This window comes from Myxozyma melibiosi, assembly GCF_037950935.1.
Source record: "Myxozyma melibiosi strain Phaff 52-87 chromosome Unknown BZA70scaffold_9, whole genome shotgun sequence".
NCBI lineage: Eukaryota > Fungi > Ascomycota > Lipomycetes > Lipomycetales > Lipomycetaceae > Myxozyma > Myxozyma melibiosi.
In genome coordinates, this window is record NW_027042923.1 from 615,817 (window position 1) to 636,393 (window position 20,577).

Consider the following 20,577-nt stretch of genomic DNA (forward strand, 5'->3'; position numbering starts at 1 on the left):
AGAGAACAAGAGAGGTAAAAATATCAAGAAATAAGGGGAAACAGCAAAACAAGAGAAGAGTCTCTCATAGTTAGATTGATCATATAGAAACGGCGCTCTCCCTGCCCAACTCCAAAAAAAAGATAAAATAAACATAAAGATACAACGGACTTTCATATCCTGTACAATAAGTGAGAGGTCGCCGGCTGGGTTCTCAATTGAGTAGACCGGTTGAGATCTCAAATATGCACCACACAGACAAACTCAGAACTCGCTGAGATACAGTGGAACTAGCAAATGGATTTTTTCGCACAAGGGGAAAATATGGGATGGCTCTCAGGGCTATATGTCGGTGCGCTTCTTTACGAAATCCCAGAGCATCTTCAGTAGATTTTCTGGCATTGTGTAAAGATCGAGGTGGAATTCTCCTTCTAAACGGGATTGAGGTATAATTAGCAGGAGTTGAGTTATAAGAGCATCACTAGAATAGAATAGTACCTTCTACGTCGTTCTTGATATACATCTCCGGGGTTCGGTTGTCGGTCACCATCTGCACGACCTGCAGTAAATCATCCTCGCCAAGTTTTTCGAGAGACTCTGCTAATCGATCCATATCGATCTGCAAACATGAATTAGAAATCAATATAATGATCAGCATCAGAGATCAGAAAGACATACCGAAGGCTTGTCATGTTTGGTTTTCTTTTTTGAGGAATCGCCGCTCTCGTGCTTTCTCTTCTTGGACTCGTCAATGGCCGGGCTCCCGCTCGACACGACAGACTCAGGCACGGGGCCGGACTCTGCCAGCACCTTTGCAAGAGCGGGACGGTTGGTGGGGAATGACTAAACGAAACGCGTGCAAAGGTCAATAAATGAGTTCTCGCGCAGGGAAGAGTTGAGAGCTCGACGTACCAGCTTATGAAGGACTTCGTATTTTTCTTCCAAGAAGTTCAAGTCATGGACAACTGTGTGTTCACCACCTTTATCCATGACGTGCAAAGCCACAGTCATGTCGAATTCACCCCATCCCTGTTCTTCGAGCTTGAACGGTGGTTTTTTGAGAGCTGTTTCGTACCCACAGGTTAGCATATATGCCAGCGATCACGCCCGCGCCCGGGTAGGATCATAGAAATAACATACTTCTGTTGGGATTGTTGAATGTAGGATGCAGCCTGTATGTGACTTTATCAAATATGTTTGCGGGCACTTCCTCGCCCGAAGGTCCGACCAAGCAGACTCTGACGGACCATTTTCGCATAGGAAAGCCCTCGGCCGCGGGTTCGAGATCAGTGAGGATCTCACTTGTGGTCGTTATTTTGACCGTCCGAACAACCTGGAGGATCGATGGTGTGAGTTAACGCTGGCTGAATGGCACGAGATGTATCAACACGACCCCTGCTAAAAGTCTTGTTCCTGTCGAGCCGAGCTATCGCCGGATGCGCGCTTTTGAGGATTGCGTCCAGGATCACGACAGAAGACTAGTCGAAGGCTAAGAATAGGATGAGAAGCAATAAAACGCGTCGATATTGGAAAGAGCGCGCCGGGAGACAGACGAGGGAAGCAGGGGCATGGTGGCTCCACAGGCAAGAAAATGCAGAAGGAGGGATGATCGGAAGAGTCAGGAAAGCAGAGACATACCTCTTGTGTCATTATTGCAAGACAGCAGTTACTGACAAGAACCGGATACCAAAATGAATTGAAAAGAAGCTGATTGAGACGCGATCTTGTTCTTGGAATCAGGAATTGCCTCGAAAAGCAAATGCCGCCTTCGTCAGCGCTGTCACGGCGGCTTTGGACTCTCGCGCCCTTGCCCTATTTTGCCTACTCGGTGTCCACCCAGATAGATCCTTTTGACAATACAATGAATGAATACATGTTCAAAATACTTTGATATCTTGCAGAAGACATTGAAATGATAAGCTGAATTAGAGGCTCGTTGTATTTGCTACCGCTTAGGCGCTCTGCATCATGATCTACGAGATCTACCGCAACTTCTTCATCAACTCCGTCTCCCACCCTCAGCCACTTGTATATCTTTCATAGCAACTCAATAGACTGTTTATTCGTATACTATGTAACACTCCACACCTTGCACCTCTGTCTGATAATATATCTACTTGGCGAAAGCCTTCTCGTTGAGCTCCTGGGCTTCTGTGAACTTCTCCTTGAACAAGTTGGCATCTAAAACAAGTTGAGATATATGTTAGCAAGACTGGAGCACAACTCGTCAAAACTCTCCCACAGCATCTTTCTTACTTTCTGAGTTGCCAAATCGGATGGCGAGAGTCATCGCCTCGGGGGCGCCTTCACTGATATCAGCAGAGACATTGTAGACCCAGCTTCGATCGCTACCGACATTAGGCGAGAGCTTCATGGCGGGAAGGACTAAAAAACACATAGATGGTTAAATAACGACCTACTCAATCTACTCATCAGAGAGCATGACTTACTGTAGTGGTTGGCGCAGGTCTTCAAGGTCTTATCTCGTCGCATCACTAATCTGACCTTTCGGCTCTCTCGGTGCTGCAAGAATCGAACATCACCAGTTCCTCGCTCTTTCCACTCGCCGGGCTCGTTCGTGGTATCAAAACGGAAAAGCTTCGCGCGACTAGATTCCAATCACAACAGTCAGCTCTGTCTTGTTTGTCTCCTTTTCCTACTCCTGAGGCCAAAAGCCGCATGTAGGATGATCGTAGACTTACATCTTGAAAATGGCCTCTTCCTCCTCTTCGTTAGTCTTAACCTCGACCTTCTCGAGCTTGACGACGGGCTCGAAGTGAACATCGGGGGAAGCAGGGGCTTCGTCGTCGTTCTGTAGCTGCGTTAGTACGCCATCTATGATTACAGAACGAGCTTGATCCGGCCCAACTCCTCCAATCAAGCCCAGACCAAACCAACACAATAATAAAACGTAAACACACCTGCTCAGCGGCAGCATCCTCAGCAGCGGGCTTGGTCTCCTTCTCCTTCTTGTCGAGCGAGAAGGCAGAGGTGGTGGACGGGGCTCCACCAAACATGCTAAACACATTGGTCGCGGGAGCAGCGGCAGGGGTCTCCGTCTTGGTCTCGACAGCGGGCTCCTCCTTCTTGGTATCTTCGGCAGCCATTTCAGATTTGTATGTGATCTTTCGTTTATAGAAGAGGAATAGAACAACGAGAATCAGGAAGTTGGATAGGAGGAGTAGTCAGACTTGATCTGGGCTCAAAAAAAAAATAGATATTCCATGATCTCCCACGCCTATGAACTTTATTTAGGAGGGTAAGGGCTGAAGTATTAGGCAACATCTAAACTTTCCGTCTCCATTGTTTCTACGCATTAAGTGGAATTGTTGTGAAGTAATAAATTGATGACAATCATACAAAAGCATGACCAAACAAGAATATGCCAGTCAAGATGTTAGTCTCAACAAAACATATCCTCAATTCAACCTGGTCCGAACGCAATATCCGGCTCCAAACCAAGCACGAGCAGAACCCAGTCTTCCGCAAAAATAGATACACAATAAGAAAAGACAAGATAAATATCAAGAGTATATGAAGCAAATCATCATACAAGTCAGTACCACATAAACAGACAGCTTCAATGCAACCCGCCCCAAAACACCCGCTATATAAACACCCTTCATCTGCAATCCCACAGCCTCCTACCACAAAAGTAAAATAAAATATGCACCCCATATAAAAAAGAAAAGAAATATTATAACAAGTAGGAAGTGTCTACTCAAAACTCCAGTCATAACAGTCCTGGCAGTTTTGAGGCACAACGCAGGTCGGTGTAGTGTTATACGACATCATCATGTCGATGATAGGCCGTATACGATGGTTCGAGATTGAAATATGCCACCGTCGCTCACCGACTGTGTCATATGTGCACTCCAAGCCAGCGTGGCAGGAGGTTTCCATCGCATACCCACCGAGCCAGCAAACCGAGGTTGGACCATTGCAGACACCCATGTAAATGGGATCAGCAGTGTTGCCGATATGCCAGACAGTGCTCTGCTCTGGAGGTATGGGAGGAAACGGCAGGTGAAGACGCTCTGCGGCGAGCTTCTCGCCGGGTGCCTCAAAGGCGATTGTGGGTAAGCCATATGTGCGGCCAAGCAGAGCCGACATAGCGCCACCGAGCGAATGGCCAGCGACCCAAATATTGGCAGTCGGGTACAGCGAAGTGACGTTTCTGTAAATGTCCAGCGCTGCACGGTAGTACTTGTCTTCGGCATAAAGCGACTTTTCCAGGCAGGACTGGTTGCAAGTGTAGGACTTTGAGTAGCAGTCACATACTGTGCTCCACATGTAGCTTATACGAGCGCAGCAGCACGAGAACAGCAGATTGTCCTATGATCTGTCGTTAATACACGTTTTAATCACAAATCAGAAAAAGGAAACTCACGTTAACTTTGTCGCTAGAAACAGTATCACCGTCGCTGTGGAAAAGGGCGGCGCTGGTGCCCTTGATTGCGATGATCACCGTCGAGTTGGACTCGTCGACAAAGATGTGGCCGCGCAGCCCGTTCGAGTCCCATCCAAATCCACCAGACTGTAAAAGTGTTAGAAAATAGCTCGACACCTAAGCGTGGCTGATGTATAGGCCTTACCTCATTGAACGGAATACCCAAATCAATCCAGTCGTTGCCCTCCGGACCGTCGACGTAAGCGTCGGCAGTCAGCTTTGCAAACTCGATAAGAGTGTCGCGGTCAGTGACATCGGGCACCATGATATCATCATCACCCCAGTCGAAATCAACCGCGACAGCGCCGTGGGTGCGGGTGTAGTGCAGATACGACTCCATCGTATCTGGGTCACGCTGCTTCATCCGGGTGACGGTGCGCGGGACCGAGGCCACCTGAAACGCCGCCGGCCCGTCCTCTGGCCGGTACTGTGCTGAGAAGTCGCGACGACGATGGAGCTGCGGGTGGGACTCGGTGCCGTGGTTGAAGATGTGGCGGAGGGTGAACCCAGGGGCGTAGCGATCAGACTCGTGGCGGCTTATCGGGAGCCGACCGATGAAGGGCAACTCGAGGGCGGCTGCTGCGGACGCGCAGAGGAGCGTCACGATAAAGACTGCAAGAAGCAGCGGTACTCGACCGGAAGATGCCATTGCGGATGAACTGTGTGCGGCCAGACAGGGCCCTCTCGACTTTGCTCGTTGTGCTGCTGCTTCTGGCGGGAGTCCGGACCTGCTTATCTGACGATGGCGGTGGGAGCTCGACCGTCGGCGTGACCGCGGTGCTGCGGCGTGGCTGAGTTGTGGCGTATCTGCAACTTACACTGTGCATTTGTGCATCACGTGAAATAGCGTGGATGACTAATCCATCTGAGCCTCATGACGTAGCTACGAGAACTTGTCAAATAGACCACCAGAGTACATCTTCAGCAGCAGATAATGGCCTCCCGCACAATGCTGCTCTTCGCAGGCCGATCGCTGCGGTGCTGCTCGAGCAGGGTTGTTCCGAGATTAATAATAGAGCCACAGCGATGCCTGTTCTCTACAACGTCAGCATGTACGAAGAAGGGGACGCCGATGCCTCCGCGGCCGAAAATGAACGAGGACGAGATCGAGGAGGTGTTTATCAAAGGCGGTGGAAAAGGCGGACAGAAGATAAACAAGACAAACAGCAAAGTGCAGCTTCGACACATACCAACAGGCCTGATAGTCTCCTCACAAGCGACCCGCTCGCGTGAGCAGAACCGAAAGATAGCGCGACGGAAGATGGCTGAAGAGCTGCAGTTCCAGAACGATCCAGAAAACAGCAGACGCGGGAAGTTGATTGAGAAGAAACAAAAGTCGAAGCGGAATCAGAGGAAAAAGGCTCTGAAACGAGCAAGGCAGAGAGAGGCGGACAAGTTGGGTCTTGCTGGGCCGCCAAACTCGCCTCAGATCGAGGGAGATGTACAGTCTGATGCGATCGATCATGAAGAGCCACTTCCAATCGAAGCAATCGAGGCAAAAACCACAGAACATGAGGTTGAGGACGATGGAGAGCCAGATCAGGAAGAGATCGAGAACGACTTACGAATCCTACGGGAGATCGAAGAAGAAGAGCGACAAGAGGCTGCTGCTGCCGCTGCCGAGATTGTCGACGAAGAATACGAGACTGAGCAGCTCGATTTTGAACCTGTTGTTGATCTTCTCTCGTCTCGCAAGAAAAACAAAAAAAAAAAATGAATGAAACAAATTGTATATATATATCACGACAATACAAGCGCGCATACAACTAAATCTTCAAAGAAGTATCTCCTCCCCTCTTACAAGTGCACAGCATCTCGCGGTGACTTCTTCTCCACATTCGGAGTTGAAGGAGTGCTAGCCGGCACGGGCTCCAGAGGCGGTATTCCACTTACCAGCTGCAAAACCTTCTTAATCAGTCCACTCTCGACCGATCCGCTCGATCGGTCATACAGAGACATTATCACTGCAAAACTGCCGGCAAATACCAAAACGTCGCCGTTACTGTAAGCAGTCACATATGTTAGCACTTCTGTGTCAATGCTGTAGATATGATATCAAAAGACTATACTTACGGAATCGTGCGCACCTTGTTGTGCTTAACAAGAGATTTCCAGTACGATTCAGTAGCCATTCTGGCAACAGAAATGTACTGCTGCTTCCCGCCAGAGTTATAGATATAAGCCCAAAGTCCAGCCACGAAACCAATGACTTTCATTCGAGATGTCGGCAGCACATTGTTCGAGATCAGGAATTGCGACGAGCACAGTCCTGACCAGATTGTGGATGACACCATCGTCAAAAACAAGTTTAGTTTAGTCGCACTTCGTGCCATCTCCATCAATTTCAACTTTGTACTGAGTTGAGAAAAAGTGAGTTAGCTTAGTAGTAGTAAAAAAAATTGCGGACGACTCACAGATTCATATCAGCATGACGAACAGATAGAAGAGTCTTGGCTGTAAAGAATGGGAGAATATATCTGGCAAACTGCAGATACTGGCGTGAAAGACTCTTGACATAGCTTGCACTGCACGATTGTTCCATCGGATGCATCAAAGCACATGACAGATTTTTGATGCCAGGGTGTGCCTGCGACACAATCGGATCAATCGAGCTGTAGGCCTTGGGCAAAACATACGAGTCGGGGTACAGAATCGGTGAGTTGAATGGCCTTTCAAGTATCAGTATCAACCCTTGAAAATGCCTCACAAACGGAGAAGTTCTTACGGATATTTATCGAGAGTCACCTGGCTTAAACTATTAACCACGACTTCCGGGCTAGGCCAAGGTAAAGTTTCAGGATACGCCAGAGGTTTGGCTGGGATATAATTCTCGACAGTCTTGCTCATGAACAATTGGAAAGGCTAGAGTTGTGTCAGTATTTGGCTCAAACAGCAAGATATACGAAATAAAGTACCTTGGAGACGCAATCCCGATCATAGTGATACGCATACAACAGCTGAGCAATTGAAAACGGAAAGAGAATCCAGGAGTTGGCTTGCTGACCCAACCAGGCGAATTGTTTCTGAGCAGTCACATAGTTGAATCCATACTCAGCAGCCAAAGTCGCTGTATAGAAAGCACCGTAGGATCGCAGGGGCCCTTTTGGGAGAAGGCCGTAAGCCAAACCAGCCGTCGCAGCCGAGGTAAAGGCAGGGAAGAACTGTGATCGCAGGATTTTAGTGATCTGCCGATGCTTTCGACGAAACTTGCGCGCCTGGCTGCTAAACACCCCCGCATGCAGAGAGGAAGTCACTCGGTAGATGAGGCGGTAGAGAGATAGGAGCAGAGCTAGAGAGAGGGATGCTTTGATCCGCGTGCGATCCAGCAACCGCGGTCTGGGACTATAGAGAAGGTCAGAAACACGTTACTGCAGCAAGAACAAGAAGACAAGCACATACAGAGTCCCCTTTGCTCTCAGATAAGCAATATAACGGCCGGCAAAGGCGAGAAGATAGGTGGCAGAGTAGAGTCGTGAAGAAGTCCGCCAGACGCTGTGTTGAGATGTTAGCATTCTACCCCGCATTGTCCCCACGAATACACCTCTGATCCTGCGATTAGGCTGAGGAAGGGTCAATCGACAAGAGCGGACTTACAGAAGAGAAAACTCGTTGAGCTCAGTGGCCTGCAGTCGAATCTCGTCCGCCGAGAGCAAGTTCCCGAGCCGCGACTTTGCAACAGCGACCGGCCGCAGTTTCGAGGGCTTCTGCAGCTGCGACGGATGCCGTTCTTCAGCAGCGCGCTCGGGCTTTGCGAGCAGTCGCAGAAGAAACTCGTACTCATCTGCAGAGACCACAAAGTTCGCGAGATAGGCAGCGGTCTCTTTGCTGAACACGGTCGAGGGCATTGTTAACTGACGATGTTCTGGCGACTGTGGACGAGCGCTGAGCTGAGATCATCGACCGGCTCATCGGCGAAATCAGGGTTGGGGCCCAATTTTCACAACGCGCGCGCCGCGAGGAGGAACAAGAAAACAAACCAACTCTGCGCAGTTTCTGAGCAGCTGCTGTTTGTTGTCGTGTGCTGGTGTGCGTGCTGGAGATTGAGAGAGTATTATTGCGAGAGTATCTGATATCAGGGCTGCAGAGACCTTTGTCTGGTTACCAGATCGCATAGCAGTCGACCGTCGGCCAGAACTTCGATCTTTGTTTACAGTCACTTATTCGCCTCTTCTTCATCTTCTATCCTCTCCTCGACACAACTGCTGGATGCTGAGCGTGCTTGCTGGTGTATGCGATGGCAAAGCCTGAAGAGAATGGAGCCGTAGACTACTACGCGCTTCTCAATCTGACTTCAGATACCTGCTCGTCTGAGGAAATCAGAAAAGCATACAGAAAACTAGGTATGACCACTTCACTCACTTATACTCAGTCTGCCTTCATTTCTTCTGTTTCGTTTAGTCTCTAACTCCTCTTTTTCTAGCTCTGCTTTATCACCCAGACAAGAACGGCAATCTACCGGAATACGTCGAGAAATTCAAAGAAATCAATCAGGCATCAGATATTCTTCTTGATTCAAACAAGCGCGAAATTTACGACCGAGCACGAGCTGCCCTGCGACCGAAACAAAGACCTGCCTCCAACTTCTCTCCCTGGACTCCGTCAAAGTTTACCTATGCCGGTCAGAGTTACAACAGATACCACGACAGCTCGCCGTCAAAGAAAAATTATACGCAGCGTGAGAGTTTTACAAGAGAGTCGTATGCGCAGAGTAAACCATACTTTGCCGGACGCACGCCATTCAAAGCTCAAAATTCTACAAACGGGACAAACCCTACCAACGGTACATCGCCACGCAAAGGTCCAAGTGCATTCTCATACACCTCTGCCAGCGCAACACCAAAGCAGAGTCCTCGAAAAGCGCCGACTGCTGCAAAGTCAACCGCTCAGACCCCTCGACGGACTGCAAAGACTGAGCAGGCAAAGCAGCCGGTAGACCCCGCTCCAGAGCGCGGATGGGGCAGGACAAAAACAACCTACTCATATCGCAGTGGGGAAAAGACATTCACCGGTGACCTCCCAGAGGTCCATCACATGTCTCGTTCAAACTCCCAGTCCTCCTCGACGGCCGAACCGGCTCCAAAGCATAGAAAAAGCTCTGCTGCTGCTAACGCTTCTACTACCGAAGATGGTTCGTCTAATACAACTTCACCACAAACCGGCTCCGGCAAGACCTCTCGAAATGGCTCAACAACACCGCCAAAGTCCAACAGAACAAATAATCAGTCAAATGGCACTTCGAATCAAAAGACGTCCTCGGAGCAGGGTACTCCTCATTTCAAGTTCAATATCCCGTAAGTTACATCAAGCACTTTTCATTTTGACGTCTTCAGGATCTGAACTAACTCATTGTCCATACAGTGGCAACCGAAATGCCCAACCAAAAGCGCGAGAATTCAAAACTCCCGACAGCTTCGACTTTGGCCCTATGGGATCAAATAAATCAGGATTCATGTTTGGCTCTCCAACGCCTAATCCCGGCTCGCGGCCAACGACCACCAAGATCGACCTTGATGAAGGTAGCGAAAGTGACCCGGTGGAAATCAAAGAAGAAAGCCCGCGTAAAGAGCGAAGGCGCAACAGTGTTTTTCCGAATCCGTTTACCGAAAAGGTTGTCGATCTAACCAACGAAGATGACGAAGCCGTCCATGAACAGACTTCTGCGGACTCTGCCAACAAGTCTGGAAACTTCGACAAGAAGAAAGACTTCTCGAAGGATGCCTGGTCAGAGTTTTGGGATACCAATCCGCTGTATCCTACTGACTTCCCGACATCGGCGACGAAGCAGAAAGGTCGCAGACCACGAGCCTCTCCCACCCCCAAAAAGCCGACTGGAGCCAGAGTTGGTACGAGCTATGAGCGTTCGGCATCCAAAGATCGCGATAGAAATCCTACGCTTGAGGAAGTTGACGACAACTCGGACGAGGAGTACGAGGCTGGGTGGGAGTCTCCGGATAGCAGTCCTGATGAGCAGCGCTGGATGCCTAATGATCGGCCAAAATCAAATCCTGAAGACCGCAAGATCAAGACTCCTTCTCCGAAAAAAACAGGTTCTAAAGCTGATCCGACCGCAGCCTCCAACGGGCACTTCAAAATGGACGATCTGAAGCATACAATTCCCAATGAGTTCACTACCGAAACACACGATGTGACTATGGATTCTCCCATAAATCCGCCTCTTTCGCCGGGAGAGCGATCTGAGCCAACGACTCCGGTCGACGTACAAGACACCGATCTTGTGTCTGATATTCCGTTTGACCGCAACGCTCCGGTGGATCCCAACTTCCGCTCAACTCCGGTGCAACCCCCGCCTACTGTTATCGACTACCATAATTCAGCGGCGATTTTCAACATCACGTCGCCTGTGCCGCCGATTGTCCCTTCGATCAGTGCCGGGGATGTAGAGCTTGCGAATTACTGGCAGGACGTGCTCCGCTACCAGTCTCAGTGGAATGACTATCAGCTCAAGATGACGCTTTATTTCAGTGAGCGCCAGCAGGCGGATCAGCTAAACTCTTTAGACATTATCTCGCAGTCTGGAAATCTGAATGATTACGTAGCTGTTTTGCAGCAAGATGAGCGCGTGCGCGCTTCCTGGAATCTGGCTTTGCAGATCCACAAGCAGGTAATGGTGAATTTGCTTGGTGTCCGTCGGTTGAAGGAAGGATGGTGATTAGTTGTATATATAGCTCGAGTTTGTGATAAGGATCTGAGATTTAATGTTATATTATATGGAGGATGTATATTAAGGATCAACAATCTATTTATTAAACAAAACTCCGTTACTCTTACAGAATAGAGGATACTTGTACAAATAGAGATCAGGCGTAGGTAGCGGCAAGCGTCTCTGCCATTTTCTCGAGCAAGACATCGTTCTCCTCTTTTGTACCGACGGTTATTCTCAGCGCACCAACACAACCGGGCTCCTTTCCTCTAAATCTAATAACAACTCCCTTGTTTTGCGCCAGTGTTTCGTAGACCTTATTAGCGACAGCCGAAGACGGCTCGCCGCCGGGCTTGTCGAGGATCTGGACGAGCAAGAAATTCGAGTCGTTGCCGCCAATGAATTTCCCGACGCCGGGGATCTTGGGCAGTTCGGTCAAAAGTCTATCGCGCTGCTCGATGATTGCGGCAAGCTTTACTCGCATGTTTGCGATGCTTTCGGGGGATAGAGCGAGGAGAGCTAGTTCGCTGGTGACGGAGGAGATGTTGTAAGGCGCCTTGACGGCGTTGAGTATTCTCGCAATCGGAGCAGAGGTATAGGAAACTCCGAGACTATCGTAATGCAAGCAAGTTAGTGTCAGAGTCGGTTGGAGAAATAACATGATCAGAGCGGATCTTACCGAATACCCGCCATGCCGAACGCTTTCGAAACGGTCTGCATGACAATGAGGTTGTCGTATTTCGTCACCCAGGGAGCCAAAGAGCTTCCGGGAGCGGAGAAATCAATGTACGCCTCGTCGACGACGACGATTCCGTTCCATGACGGCAGCTCGAGGATTTTCTTGACGGCAGCGGGGTCAACTAGCGAGGCCGTAGGATTTCCAGGCGAGCACAGGTACACGACGTGGATTGAAGGGTCGTTGGTAAGCGCTTCGCAGACGGCATCTGTGCGGACAGGGAAGCCGGGGGTCGCGAGGTCAAGGTCGACTTTGACGACTTCGACGTCGTTGACGTTTGCGGAGACACCGTACATGCCGTAGGTAGGTGGGCATGTGAGCATTTTCTCGCGGCCGGGGGCACAGAAGCAGCGGATGACGGTGTCAATGCACTCGTCTGAGCCGACGCCAACGTACAGGTTCTCAGGAGTCAAGGGCACGACTGACGGGTCATCTTTCGAGGGCTCGTTTCGCAGATTGCAGAGAAGCTGCTTGACGTCTTCTTGGTGGGGGTCGGGATATCTGTTGAGGCCGGCGAGCAGTTTTGCGGAAAGAACGGCGTTGTCGTCGAGGTTCATCTCCTCAATTTTGAGCGACGGTCCGTAGGCATTCTCGTTTGCGTCGAGAAGAACACCGGTTTTGTAGTCACTGTGAGAGTCAATATCAGTCGAAGGCTCATGTATCGAGGTATGATGGGGAAGGGTAGACGTACTCTCGCGCGCAACGGTAAGGCTCGAGGGAGTAGATGTTTGGCCTGGTGATGGCCTTGAGGTCAAAAGCCGGCGAGGTCAGGTTCGCGACGGTCATTGCTTGGAAGAAGAGTAATTGAGCAGTGAAGAGGAGCAGAACCGGGAAGCAGGACTATATCGGCCCTGAAATCTCACGATGAGTCTTAGAGCAGCGCCGCCGCACGGATTAGTGAGGACTGAGAAATACGCATCACGTGCTGAGAATTACTTATGACGCGTTATTGTGGGCAAGGGGTCGAAAAAAATTCGACTACGCGCTTCCACGCGAATCGGCAACGCAGAAAGCTGAAGCAACAAGACTCGCAATCACTCGCAAACACCAGCTTCGGATATCAACTATCGAATCTGAAGAAAGATGCAGGCTCCTGTAGTTGTTATGAGTACGTTGGAGTTTGGGAATTACGACGGAATTGAACGCTGACTGACGACTTTTCTGATAGATGCCGGCGGAGAGCGCCAAACGGGAAGGCGTGCGCAGATTTCCAACATCACTGCTGCAAAGACGTATGTGGTTTGATCGGATTGGTTGTTGATGATGTTGTATTGACTGATTGATTTTGATTGTAGTGTGGCTGATATTATCCGGACATGTCTGGGCCCCAAGGCTATGCTCAAGATGCTGTTAGATCCTATGGGAGGTATGTTTAGCAATCTGTGATTGACGCACCAGACAATGTACTGACGATATGGCTGGCAGGAATTGTTCTCACTAATGACGGACATGCTATATTACGCGAGATCGAGGTTTCGCATCCTGCCGCTAAGAGTATGATTGAGCTCAGCAGAACACAGGTGCGTAGTCTCATCATGATAGAGATGCAGAGAAATGCGAGGCTGACTGTTTTATTCTAGGATGAGGAGGTTGGCGACGGCACCACGACTGTTATCATTCTTGGTATGGATACTTAATAGTTTTAGTGTTTTTGTTTGATGGCTTGCGCTAACAATGTGTAGCTGGTGAGATTCTCGCGTTTGCGTATCCTCATATCGAGCGCAACATCCACCCCGTCGTGATCATTTCCGCCTTCAAGCAAGCTCTTGCTGATGCTCTTGAGATCATCAATGAGATTTCCGTGCCTGTGGATGTGGATGATGAGGAGCAGATGCTCAGTCTGATCTCTTCGTCTATCGGCACCAAGTTCGTTTCTCGTTGGAGTCCGCTTATGTGCCGATTGGCATTGCAGGCTGTGCGGACTGTGGCTATTGAGACGAACGGTAGACGGGAGGTTGATATCAAGCGATATGCGCGTGTTGAGAAGATTCCCGGTGGAGAGATCGAGGACTGCAAGGTTCTTGATGGAGTGATGATCAACAAGGACGTTACTCATCCCAAGATGAGACGGAGAATAGAGAACCCGCGAATCATCCTGCTTGATTGCCCGTTGGAGTACAAGAAGGGAGAGTCGCAGACGAACATTGAGATCACAAAGGAGGAGGACTGGGCCCGTATTCTGGAGATTGAGGAGGAGCAGGTGAAGCTTTTGTGTGAAACCATTCTCTCGTTCAAGCCTGATTTGGTCATCACCGAGAAGGGAGTTTCTGATCTTGCCCAGCACTACTTGTTGAAGGGTAACGTGACTGCGCTTCGTCGTGTGCGCAAGACCGACAACAACAGAATTGCGCGCGCGACCGGTGCGACTATTGTTAACCGGGTCGATGACTTGCGCGAGACTGATGTCGGCACAAAGTGTGGTTTGTTCAATGTTGAGCTGATTGGAGACGAGTACTTTACGTTTATCACCGAGTGCAAGGAGCCGACTGCGTGCACGATTATGCTTCGCGGACCCAGCAAGGATATCTTGAACGAGATTGACCGTAACTTGCAGGATGCTATGTCGGTTGCTCGCAACGTCTACTTTGAGCCCCGGTTGTCGCCAGGAGGAGGAGCGACTGAGATGGCGGTCAGTGTTTTGCTCGCAGAGAAGGCAAAGAGCATCGAGGGAATCACTCAATGGCCTTACCGATCTGTGGCCGAAGCCATGGAGGTCATCCCGCGCACGCTTGCTCAGAACTGCGGCGCCAACCCGATCAAGGTTCTCGCCGAGCTGCGCGCGAAGCATGCTGAGGGCAATCATACGTGGGGTATCAACGGTGACACAGGCAAGATTGTGGACATGAAGGAGTACGGTGTCTGGGAGCCGGAGGCGATCAAGCTGCAGAGTATCAAGACTGCTATTGAGAGTGCGTGCCTGCTTCTCCGAGTGGACGATATTGTCAGTGGAGTGAGAAAGCAGGAGAGTGGTGCCGCGGCCCCGCAAGGCGGACCCCAGGGCGGACCTCCTGGACCTGAGTAGTTACGTGGTTTGAGAATTTAAAGGACAGCGGTTCCAGTATATAGTCAACTCAAGTTCGAATGTGTATTTATTATTAGTTTTGTATTGCCTACGGAAAATGTATTATCGTCAAAAATATTGTCAAAAAACCCTGAACGCCATTAAATGAACCCCAACGTAAACTAAGAGAGAATGTTGTACATCGTCTGAGAGATTGTCTTTACAGATCAAGCGCCCGCAGTAGGTGGAGGTGGTGCTGGATGCAGGTACTTTTGGATCAGTTCGAGCATGTGATTTCCCTGCTCCTCCGTAAACCGCTGCTCATACTCTTCAATCAGACAGTAGAGAGTTACAAGAGATGTAGGAGCGATGTTGATAATCTGCAGTTTCTCTGCCTTTTCGAGGTCGTAGACTGAGATCTCTTGCATGAAGGTCTTGATATCTGCCGGGTTCTGCTTTGCTGCTGCGGAGTGCGCTTTTTCGCCGAGATAGGTATGTAGCTGTGCACGAGCTGTTAGTCAAAAGCTGATGTATTTTTGACAACAAATTGCCTACTTCGAGGAGGATTGTCTCGAGGTTCTCGGTCTTGAGAGCTGAGCGGTGCCGGGAAGCAGAGGACTGTTTCTGCCGACGCTTGATGTCGTTGATGTGTTGCAGGACCTCGAAGTTCGAGAGGAGTTTGTCTCTTGCTACTTCGGCCTAAATAACAGTTAGCAGAAGAAACTATTGTAGCTGTAGAATAGTAAATACCTTCATCGTTGTTTGTGATGATGATTAAAATGGTTTTAATCGATTTAAATTTTTATTTTCGCTGGCACCCAAAAGTTTCGCGTTGCGAACAAAAAACTAAAAAAGCGCGAACGAAACAAATATTTTTATTCGCGTCTTCCTGCTGTTCTGGATCCGCTCGTCTTCCTGTTCCCTTCCAGTTCTCGACTGTTTGATTCTTTCATTCCTTGCTTCTTATCATACATAGAATTCATACAACTCACATCTCTTGCTGACCGCAAGAGCAAAAAGCAAACATGGAGAACCAGAACTCAAAGCGCCGAGGCTCCCTTGTCTCGCCGCCTCCCGAGAGCCGAGCAGCGAAGCGTGCGCATTCAGAGATGGGCGAGTCCGAAATGGTGTTTGAGGACGAGACCACGAACGTGTTTGAGGAACCGTTGGCGTCGACAATCCCGGCAGACAATTGCGAAGACGTCGAAGACCAAGATATGGAGGACTACGAAGAAGGCGGCGAAAACAAAGGCGAAGAGACCCCCTCAGATCTATCGGTCAGGAATTCGCCCTCTGCCGCTGCCGGCAGGAAATCCTCGCTCAACAACGGCGTCGGTGGCGAGAACACAAAGCTCACCGTTCCGCTCGGAGATTCGGTGGAGTGGCAACGGACAATCGAGAAGGTCGTCAAAAGCGTCGTCTCGATTCGGTTTGCGCAGATTGCGAACTTTGACTGCGAGTCCGCTCTCGTTAGTGAGGCTACTGGATTCGTGGTCGATGCCGAACGGGGACTCATAATGACTAACCGGTGAGCATTCCTGTCTCTCTATTGTTGACTTGTGTGAGTCTAGTGAACTAACTGCGGGTTTTAGACATGTCGTCGGAGCTGGCCCTTTCACCGGATTTGCAGTCTTTGACAATCACGAGGAGGTAAGTTCGATTCTCACATGCTTGTATTATGAGTTAGGCTGCTAACTCCAAGACAGTGCGATGTTCATCCACTCTACCGCGACCCCGTTCACGATTTCGGCATTCTGCGATTTGATCCCAAAGCCGTAAAGTACATGGAAGTCAGTGCGCTCGAACTGCGTCCCGACCTTGCCCGAGTCGGATCAGAGATTCGGGTTATCGGTAACGACGCGGGAGAAAAGCTCTCGATCCTTTCCGGCTTCATCTCGCGACTCGATCGAAATGCTCCGGACTACGGTGACCTGACCTACAACGATTTCAACACGGAGTATATCCAGGCAGCTGCGAGCGCTAGTGGTGGGTCTAGTGGCAGTCCTGTTGTCAACATCGATGGATATGCCGTCGCGATACAGGCAGGTGGAAGCAGCGAGTCGTCGACAGATTACTTCTTGCCGCTCTATAGAGGACTCCGAGCTCTAAAGTGCGTCCAGAGCAATGAACCAATCACTAGAGGTACAATCCAAGTCCAGTGGTACTTGAAACCTTTTGACGAGTGCCGAAGGCTGGGACTTGTTCCAGAGACCGAATCTCTCATCAGAAAGAAATTCCCCGACAGCATTGGCATGTTGGTTGCCGAGACAGTCTTACCAGAAGGCCCAGCAGACTCACTGATCGAGGAAGGAGACTGCCTTGTGAGCGTGAACGGTGAGCTTCTGACCAAATTCGTTCGACTTGATGAGATTCTCGATGCATCCGTCGGCGAGAAGATTCAGATCGTGATCCAGCGAGGCGGCGTGGACTTTGAGATCGAGGTCAAGGTGGGCGATTTGCACGCAATCACCCCGGATCGATACGTCGAAGTCGCGGGCTCTACTTTCCACAACCTCAGCTACCAAATGGCGCGGCAGTACGCGATCCCCGTGCGAGGAGTATACGTCGCCGACCCTTCGGGCTCGTTCAGACTCGACCGCGACCGGGGCTGGGTCTTGGAGAGTATCGACAATAAGCCTACACCGGATCTGGATACGTTCATTGAGGTCATGCGGACAATCAGAGATTGTCAGTGGGTGGCGGTTACGTGCCGCAATATCCAGGACATGCATACGAGCAGTACGTCGATTACGTTTATAGACAGACATTGGACGGGCCAGTTCAGGCTCGTGACTAGAAACGACAAGACCGGGTTATGGGACTACACACCTCTTGGAGACCCGCTCCCCCCACTCCCGCTCAAGCCACAGTCTGCGAACTTTACCGAACTCAACAACCGAAACATTGGAAAGGCTGCGGATCTGATCCGGTGCTTTGTGAAGGTGACTTGCCTGATTCCAATCAAGATCGACGGATTCCCGCGGTCGGTGAAGTACGGCCAAGGTCTTGTCGTCGACGCGGAGAAGGGTTTAGTGGTCGTCGCGCGCAGCATCGTACCTTACGATCTCTGCGATATCATCATCACCGTCGCGGATTCGGTCATGGTCCCAGGAAAAGTTGTCTTCTTGCATCCCTCACAGGGTTGGGCGGTGGTTTCGTACGACTCGAGCCTTGTCGAGGCGCCGGTCGAGTCTGCGGTCCTGAGCAAAGAACCCGTCCAGAGAAACACGTCGACGATCTTTATGGGATTCAGCGCCAACAGCCGGATGCTGGTAGCGCAAACTACAATTACGGACGTGTCGACGATGTCGGTACCGGCAAACAGCCAGACCCCGCGGTACCATGCCATTCTGATTGATGGCGTGACGGTGGACACAGTTTTGGGCGGACAGTGCGGATCAGGTGTGCTGGTGAACACAGACGGCGTGGTGAACGCTCTATGGCTCACGTTTTTGGGCGAGCGGAATGCAAACAGTGGTCGCGACGTCGAGTATCGAGTTGGAATAGTGACTTCGGCGATGTACGACATTCTGGAGAAGCTGAAGTTAGGCGAGCAGCCTAAACTGCGGATTTTGGACGTCGAGCTGAGTACTATCCAAATGAACCAGGCGCGGATCCGGGGGGTGTCTGACGAATGGATCCAAAAGGTCGAGGAAGTGAACAGTGAACATCATCAGCTTTTCGCCGTGAAGAAGATTGTTTGTCCGGCTGCGGATAGCCCCCCGCAGACACTGATGGAGAGCGATGTGATTTTGAGCGTGAACGGACAGCCGCTGACGCGAGTCTCCGAGCTCGACGTGGCGTACTACAACGAATACTTGGACATGACAGTCGTGCGGAAAGGGCAAGAAGTACAGTTAAAGGTGCCGACGGTGTCGACCGACAACCTCGACACGGACCGGATCGTGGTCTGGTGTGGCGCGATTCTTCACGAACCCCACCACGCCGTGCGCCAGCAGATCCGCAAGTTACACTCCGGTGTGTATGTCTCCGCGCAGATGGCGGGTAGCCCGGCGTACCAGTACTGCATGGCGCCGACCTCCTTCATCACGCACGTGGACGGCAAGCCTACGCCTGACCTCTCGAGCTTTTTGGAAATCGTCGCAAAGATCCCTGATAACACGTACACGCGTCTACGAATCGTTTCATTCGAGAGCGTGCCGTTTGCGAGCTCGGTCAAGTCGAACATGCACTACTTTCCTACCTTGGAGCTCGTGAAGGATAAACAGGTCGCGGGCAGTTGGAAGCGGTTCACGTACGAGAACGGCGTGAGACAAGAGCATGGGCATGCGCCGAATGGGGAAGCGATAGAGGAGAAGGTTGGTGGACAGGGTGGAGAGGATGAGGGTTTAGATGAGTAGGATTTTTTGTTATGACCAGGAGGATGATCGAGGACCAAAAAGCATTAAAATTTAGTTTACTGTAAATAATATCCCGCGGGCTCTTGTTCAATAACAGTGAAAAAAGAAGAGTTATATTTTAAACTATTAATGTACCATCAAACCGACCCAACAGCTTATTTGACCCAGTCAACCAACTGCTTTCCGAGGTCGTAAATAGTCTGCTCCAGAGGGATATACTCCAGCCCAAGCTCCTTGATCGACTTTGAGTTATCCGAAGTAAACAACTCGTCCGCCGTCGGCTCAGGCTCGGTAGCCTCGGTTGGCACCTTCCCCTTGAGCTCGGGGAAGCTCTTGAGCAACAAGTCCGCGATCGTCTTGAACGAGAAGCTACCGCCCGAGACAAAGTATCGCTGGTTCTTCGCCGCCTCTTTCTCGATGCAGAGAACGTGCGCGAGCGCGACGTTGCGGACGTCGACCCAGAGCGGGACACGCAGCGGCGGAATCGTCTTGAGCGAGCCGTTCATCAGCGTCCAGATCGAGTCGTTCGAGGTGTTGATCGTCTCGGGAGTCACTTTGTGGATCATAGGGCCCCAGACTAGCGGCGGGTTCACGGTCGAGATTGTGAAGTTGGGCTTCTCCTTCTCGAGGAAATCCCAGGCGGCTTTCTCGGCAAAGGTCTTGCTCGCGCGGTAGGTCGTCGTCGCGGGACCCGTCACGGCTTCTTCCCAGGTAACCTGCAAGAATGAAACAGTTGTCAGCTTTTTCCTGCCTCAACGTTAAACTCCGAAGTTCACACATACAGGGTTAAAGTCCTTCTCCGAGTACGCATATCCCGGGCGATTACCCTTCGACGCGTCGATAATCGCCGCAAACGATGAGGTGATTACAATCTGCTTGACCTGCGGAGCATAAGCCTTAGTCGCCTTGAGCACGCTCTCGGTGCCCTTCATCGCAGGATCAAGCAAGTCCTTAACCGGATCGGTGACGCGGAAATGGAACGGCGACGCAGTGTGGATGATGTACTCGATCCCGGGCGTCTTGATTGCTTCGTCAAACGCGTTCGGCGCGGCAATGTCCGGCACAATCACAAACGAGAGCTTCGAGGTAGCTGGGTAGAGCGACTTTAGGTACTCGGCTTTATCATCCGAGCGAACGGTCGCGACAACCTCGTAGTCTTTCTCGAGAAGGTACTTGAGCACCCAGCCCGCGATGAAGCCAGAGGCTCCGGTAAGCAAAACTTTCGTCATTGTGAGTAGAGATGAGGAAGTGGAAGGGGAATTGAGCTTCTGCTGTGGGTGTGGGAAGAGAAGACAGGATGGGGAAGAGAGGGAAGGAAGAGGAGCTAGGACAGAAGCGATAAGAAGCAGACGAGCGAGGGCGCCGCCGCACCCCGCAGGGCCATCCCGC

At 50.7% G+C, this 20,577-nt stretch overlaps 10 protein-coding genes across 10 annotated transcripts; 4 read left to right on the top strand and 6 right to left on the bottom strand.

Moving 5' to 3' along the window:
* Nucleotides 1–154: 154 nt before the first annotated feature.
* BZA70DRAFT_204978 (transcription initiation factor TFIID subunit 14) lies at nucleotides 155–1,731 on the bottom strand. Its single transcript, XM_064910157.1, has 6 exons — nucleotides 1,618–1,731; nucleotides 1,120–1,312; nucleotides 892–1,043; nucleotides 658–822; nucleotides 478–598; nucleotides 155–410 (listed from the first exon to the last, which is right to left on the bottom strand). The coding sequence occupies exons 1-6, from the start codon at nucleotides 1,627–1,629 to the stop codon at nucleotides 322–324; spliced, it is 732 nt and encodes a 243-aa protein (XP_064767223.1). The 5' UTR covers nucleotides 1,630–1,731; the 3' UTR covers nucleotides 155–321.
* A 3-nt stretch (nucleotides 1,732–1,734) lies between these two features.
* Nucleotides 1,735–3,221, bottom strand: BZA70DRAFT_281772 (uncharacterized protein). Its single transcript, XM_064913155.1, has 5 exons — nucleotides 2,901–3,221; nucleotides 2,682–2,791; nucleotides 2,430–2,587; nucleotides 2,236–2,364; nucleotides 1,735–2,160 (listed from the first exon to the last, which is right to left on the bottom strand). The coding sequence occupies exons 1-5, from the start codon at nucleotides 3,084–3,086 to the stop codon at nucleotides 2,093–2,095; spliced, it is 651 nt and encodes a 216-aa protein (XP_064767224.1). The 5' UTR covers nucleotides 3,087–3,221; the 3' UTR covers nucleotides 1,735–2,092.
* Nucleotides 3,222–3,307: 86 nt separating this feature from the next.
* Nucleotides 3,308–5,158, bottom strand: BZA70DRAFT_249902 (Alpha/Beta hydrolase protein). Its single transcript, XM_064910692.1, has 3 exons — nucleotides 4,575–5,158; nucleotides 4,370–4,516; nucleotides 3,308–4,314 (listed from the first exon to the last, which is right to left on the bottom strand). Exons 1-3 carry the CDS (start codon nucleotides 5,076–5,078, stop codon nucleotides 3,697–3,699), a joined length of 1,269 nt encoding a protein of 422 aa, XP_064767225.1. The 5' UTR covers nucleotides 5,079–5,158; the 3' UTR covers nucleotides 3,308–3,696.
* Nucleotides 5,159–6,525, top strand: BZA70DRAFT_281776 (RF-1 domain-containing protein). The gene has a single exon (XM_064913156.1). The coding sequence runs from the start codon at nucleotides 5,364–5,366 to the stop codon at nucleotides 6,144–6,146; it is 783 nt and encodes a 260-aa protein (XP_064767226.1). The 5' UTR covers nucleotides 5,159–5,363; the 3' UTR covers nucleotides 6,147–6,525.
* BZA70DRAFT_290742 (uncharacterized protein) lies at nucleotides 6,227–8,274 on the bottom strand (the record flags this gene model as incomplete). The annotated part of the gene is made up of 7 exons (XM_064914243.1): nucleotides 6,227–6,431; nucleotides 6,503–6,784; nucleotides 6,844–7,098; nucleotides 7,155–7,291; nucleotides 7,345–7,771; nucleotides 7,829–7,921; nucleotides 8,024–8,274. The coding sequence occupies 7 exons, from the start codon at nucleotides 8,272–8,274 to the stop codon at nucleotides 6,227–6,229; spliced, it is 1,650 nt and encodes a 549-aa protein (XP_064767227.1).
* A 1,184-nt stretch (nucleotides 8,275–9,458) lies between these two features.
* On the top strand, nucleotides 9,459–11,173 carry BZA70DRAFT_205589 (uncharacterized protein). The gene has a single exon (XM_064910162.1). It carries the CDS (start codon nucleotides 9,555–9,557, stop codon nucleotides 11,097–11,099), a length of 1,545 nt encoding a protein of 514 aa, XP_064767228.1. The 5' UTR covers nucleotides 9,459–9,554; the 3' UTR covers nucleotides 11,100–11,173.
* Nucleotides 11,174–11,177: 4 nt separating this feature from the next.
* On the bottom strand, nucleotides 11,178–12,826 carry BZA70DRAFT_307237 (histidinol-phosphate aminotransferase). The gene is made up of 3 exons (XM_064914822.1): nucleotides 12,518–12,826; nucleotides 11,770–12,453; nucleotides 11,178–11,701 (listed from the first exon to the last, which is right to left on the bottom strand). The coding sequence occupies exons 1-3, from the start codon at nucleotides 12,610–12,612 to the stop codon at nucleotides 11,248–11,250; spliced, it is 1,233 nt and encodes a 410-aa protein (XP_064767229.1). The 5' UTR covers nucleotides 12,613–12,826; the 3' UTR covers nucleotides 11,178–11,247.
* BZA70DRAFT_281782 (chaperonin Cpn60/TCP-1 family) lies at nucleotides 12,818–14,968 on the top strand. Its single transcript, XM_064913157.1, has 6 exons — nucleotides 12,818–12,934; nucleotides 12,995–13,058; nucleotides 13,122–13,192; nucleotides 13,252–13,346; nucleotides 13,407–13,449; nucleotides 13,509–14,968. Exons 1-6 carry the CDS (start codon nucleotides 12,910–12,912, stop codon nucleotides 14,846–14,848), a joined length of 1,638 nt encoding a protein of 545 aa, XP_064767230.1. The 5' UTR covers nucleotides 12,818–12,909; the 3' UTR covers nucleotides 14,849–14,968.
* On the bottom strand, nucleotides 14,969–15,696 carry BZA70DRAFT_281784 (RNA polymerase II). The gene is made up of 3 exons (XM_064913158.1): nucleotides 15,578–15,696; nucleotides 15,383–15,526; nucleotides 14,969–15,327 (listed from the first exon to the last, which is right to left on the bottom strand). The coding sequence occupies exons 1-3, from the start codon at nucleotides 15,581–15,583 to the stop codon at nucleotides 15,055–15,057; spliced, it is 423 nt and encodes a 140-aa protein (XP_064767231.1). The 5' UTR covers nucleotides 15,584–15,696; the 3' UTR covers nucleotides 14,969–15,054.
* Nucleotides 15,697–16,044: 348 nt separating this feature from the next.
* On the top strand, nucleotides 16,045–20,530 carry BZA70DRAFT_299773 (trypsin-like cysteine/serine peptidase domain-containing protein; the record flags this gene model as incomplete). Its single annotated transcript, XM_064914672.1, has 5 exons — nucleotides 16,045–16,355; nucleotides 16,420–16,477; nucleotides 16,534–18,525; nucleotides 18,556–19,082; nucleotides 20,476–20,530. 5 exons carry the CDS (start codon nucleotides 16,045–16,047, stop codon nucleotides 20,528–20,530), a joined length of 2,943 nt encoding a protein of 980 aa, XP_064767232.1.
* Between the last annotated feature and the right edge of the window lie 47 nt (nucleotides 20,531–20,577).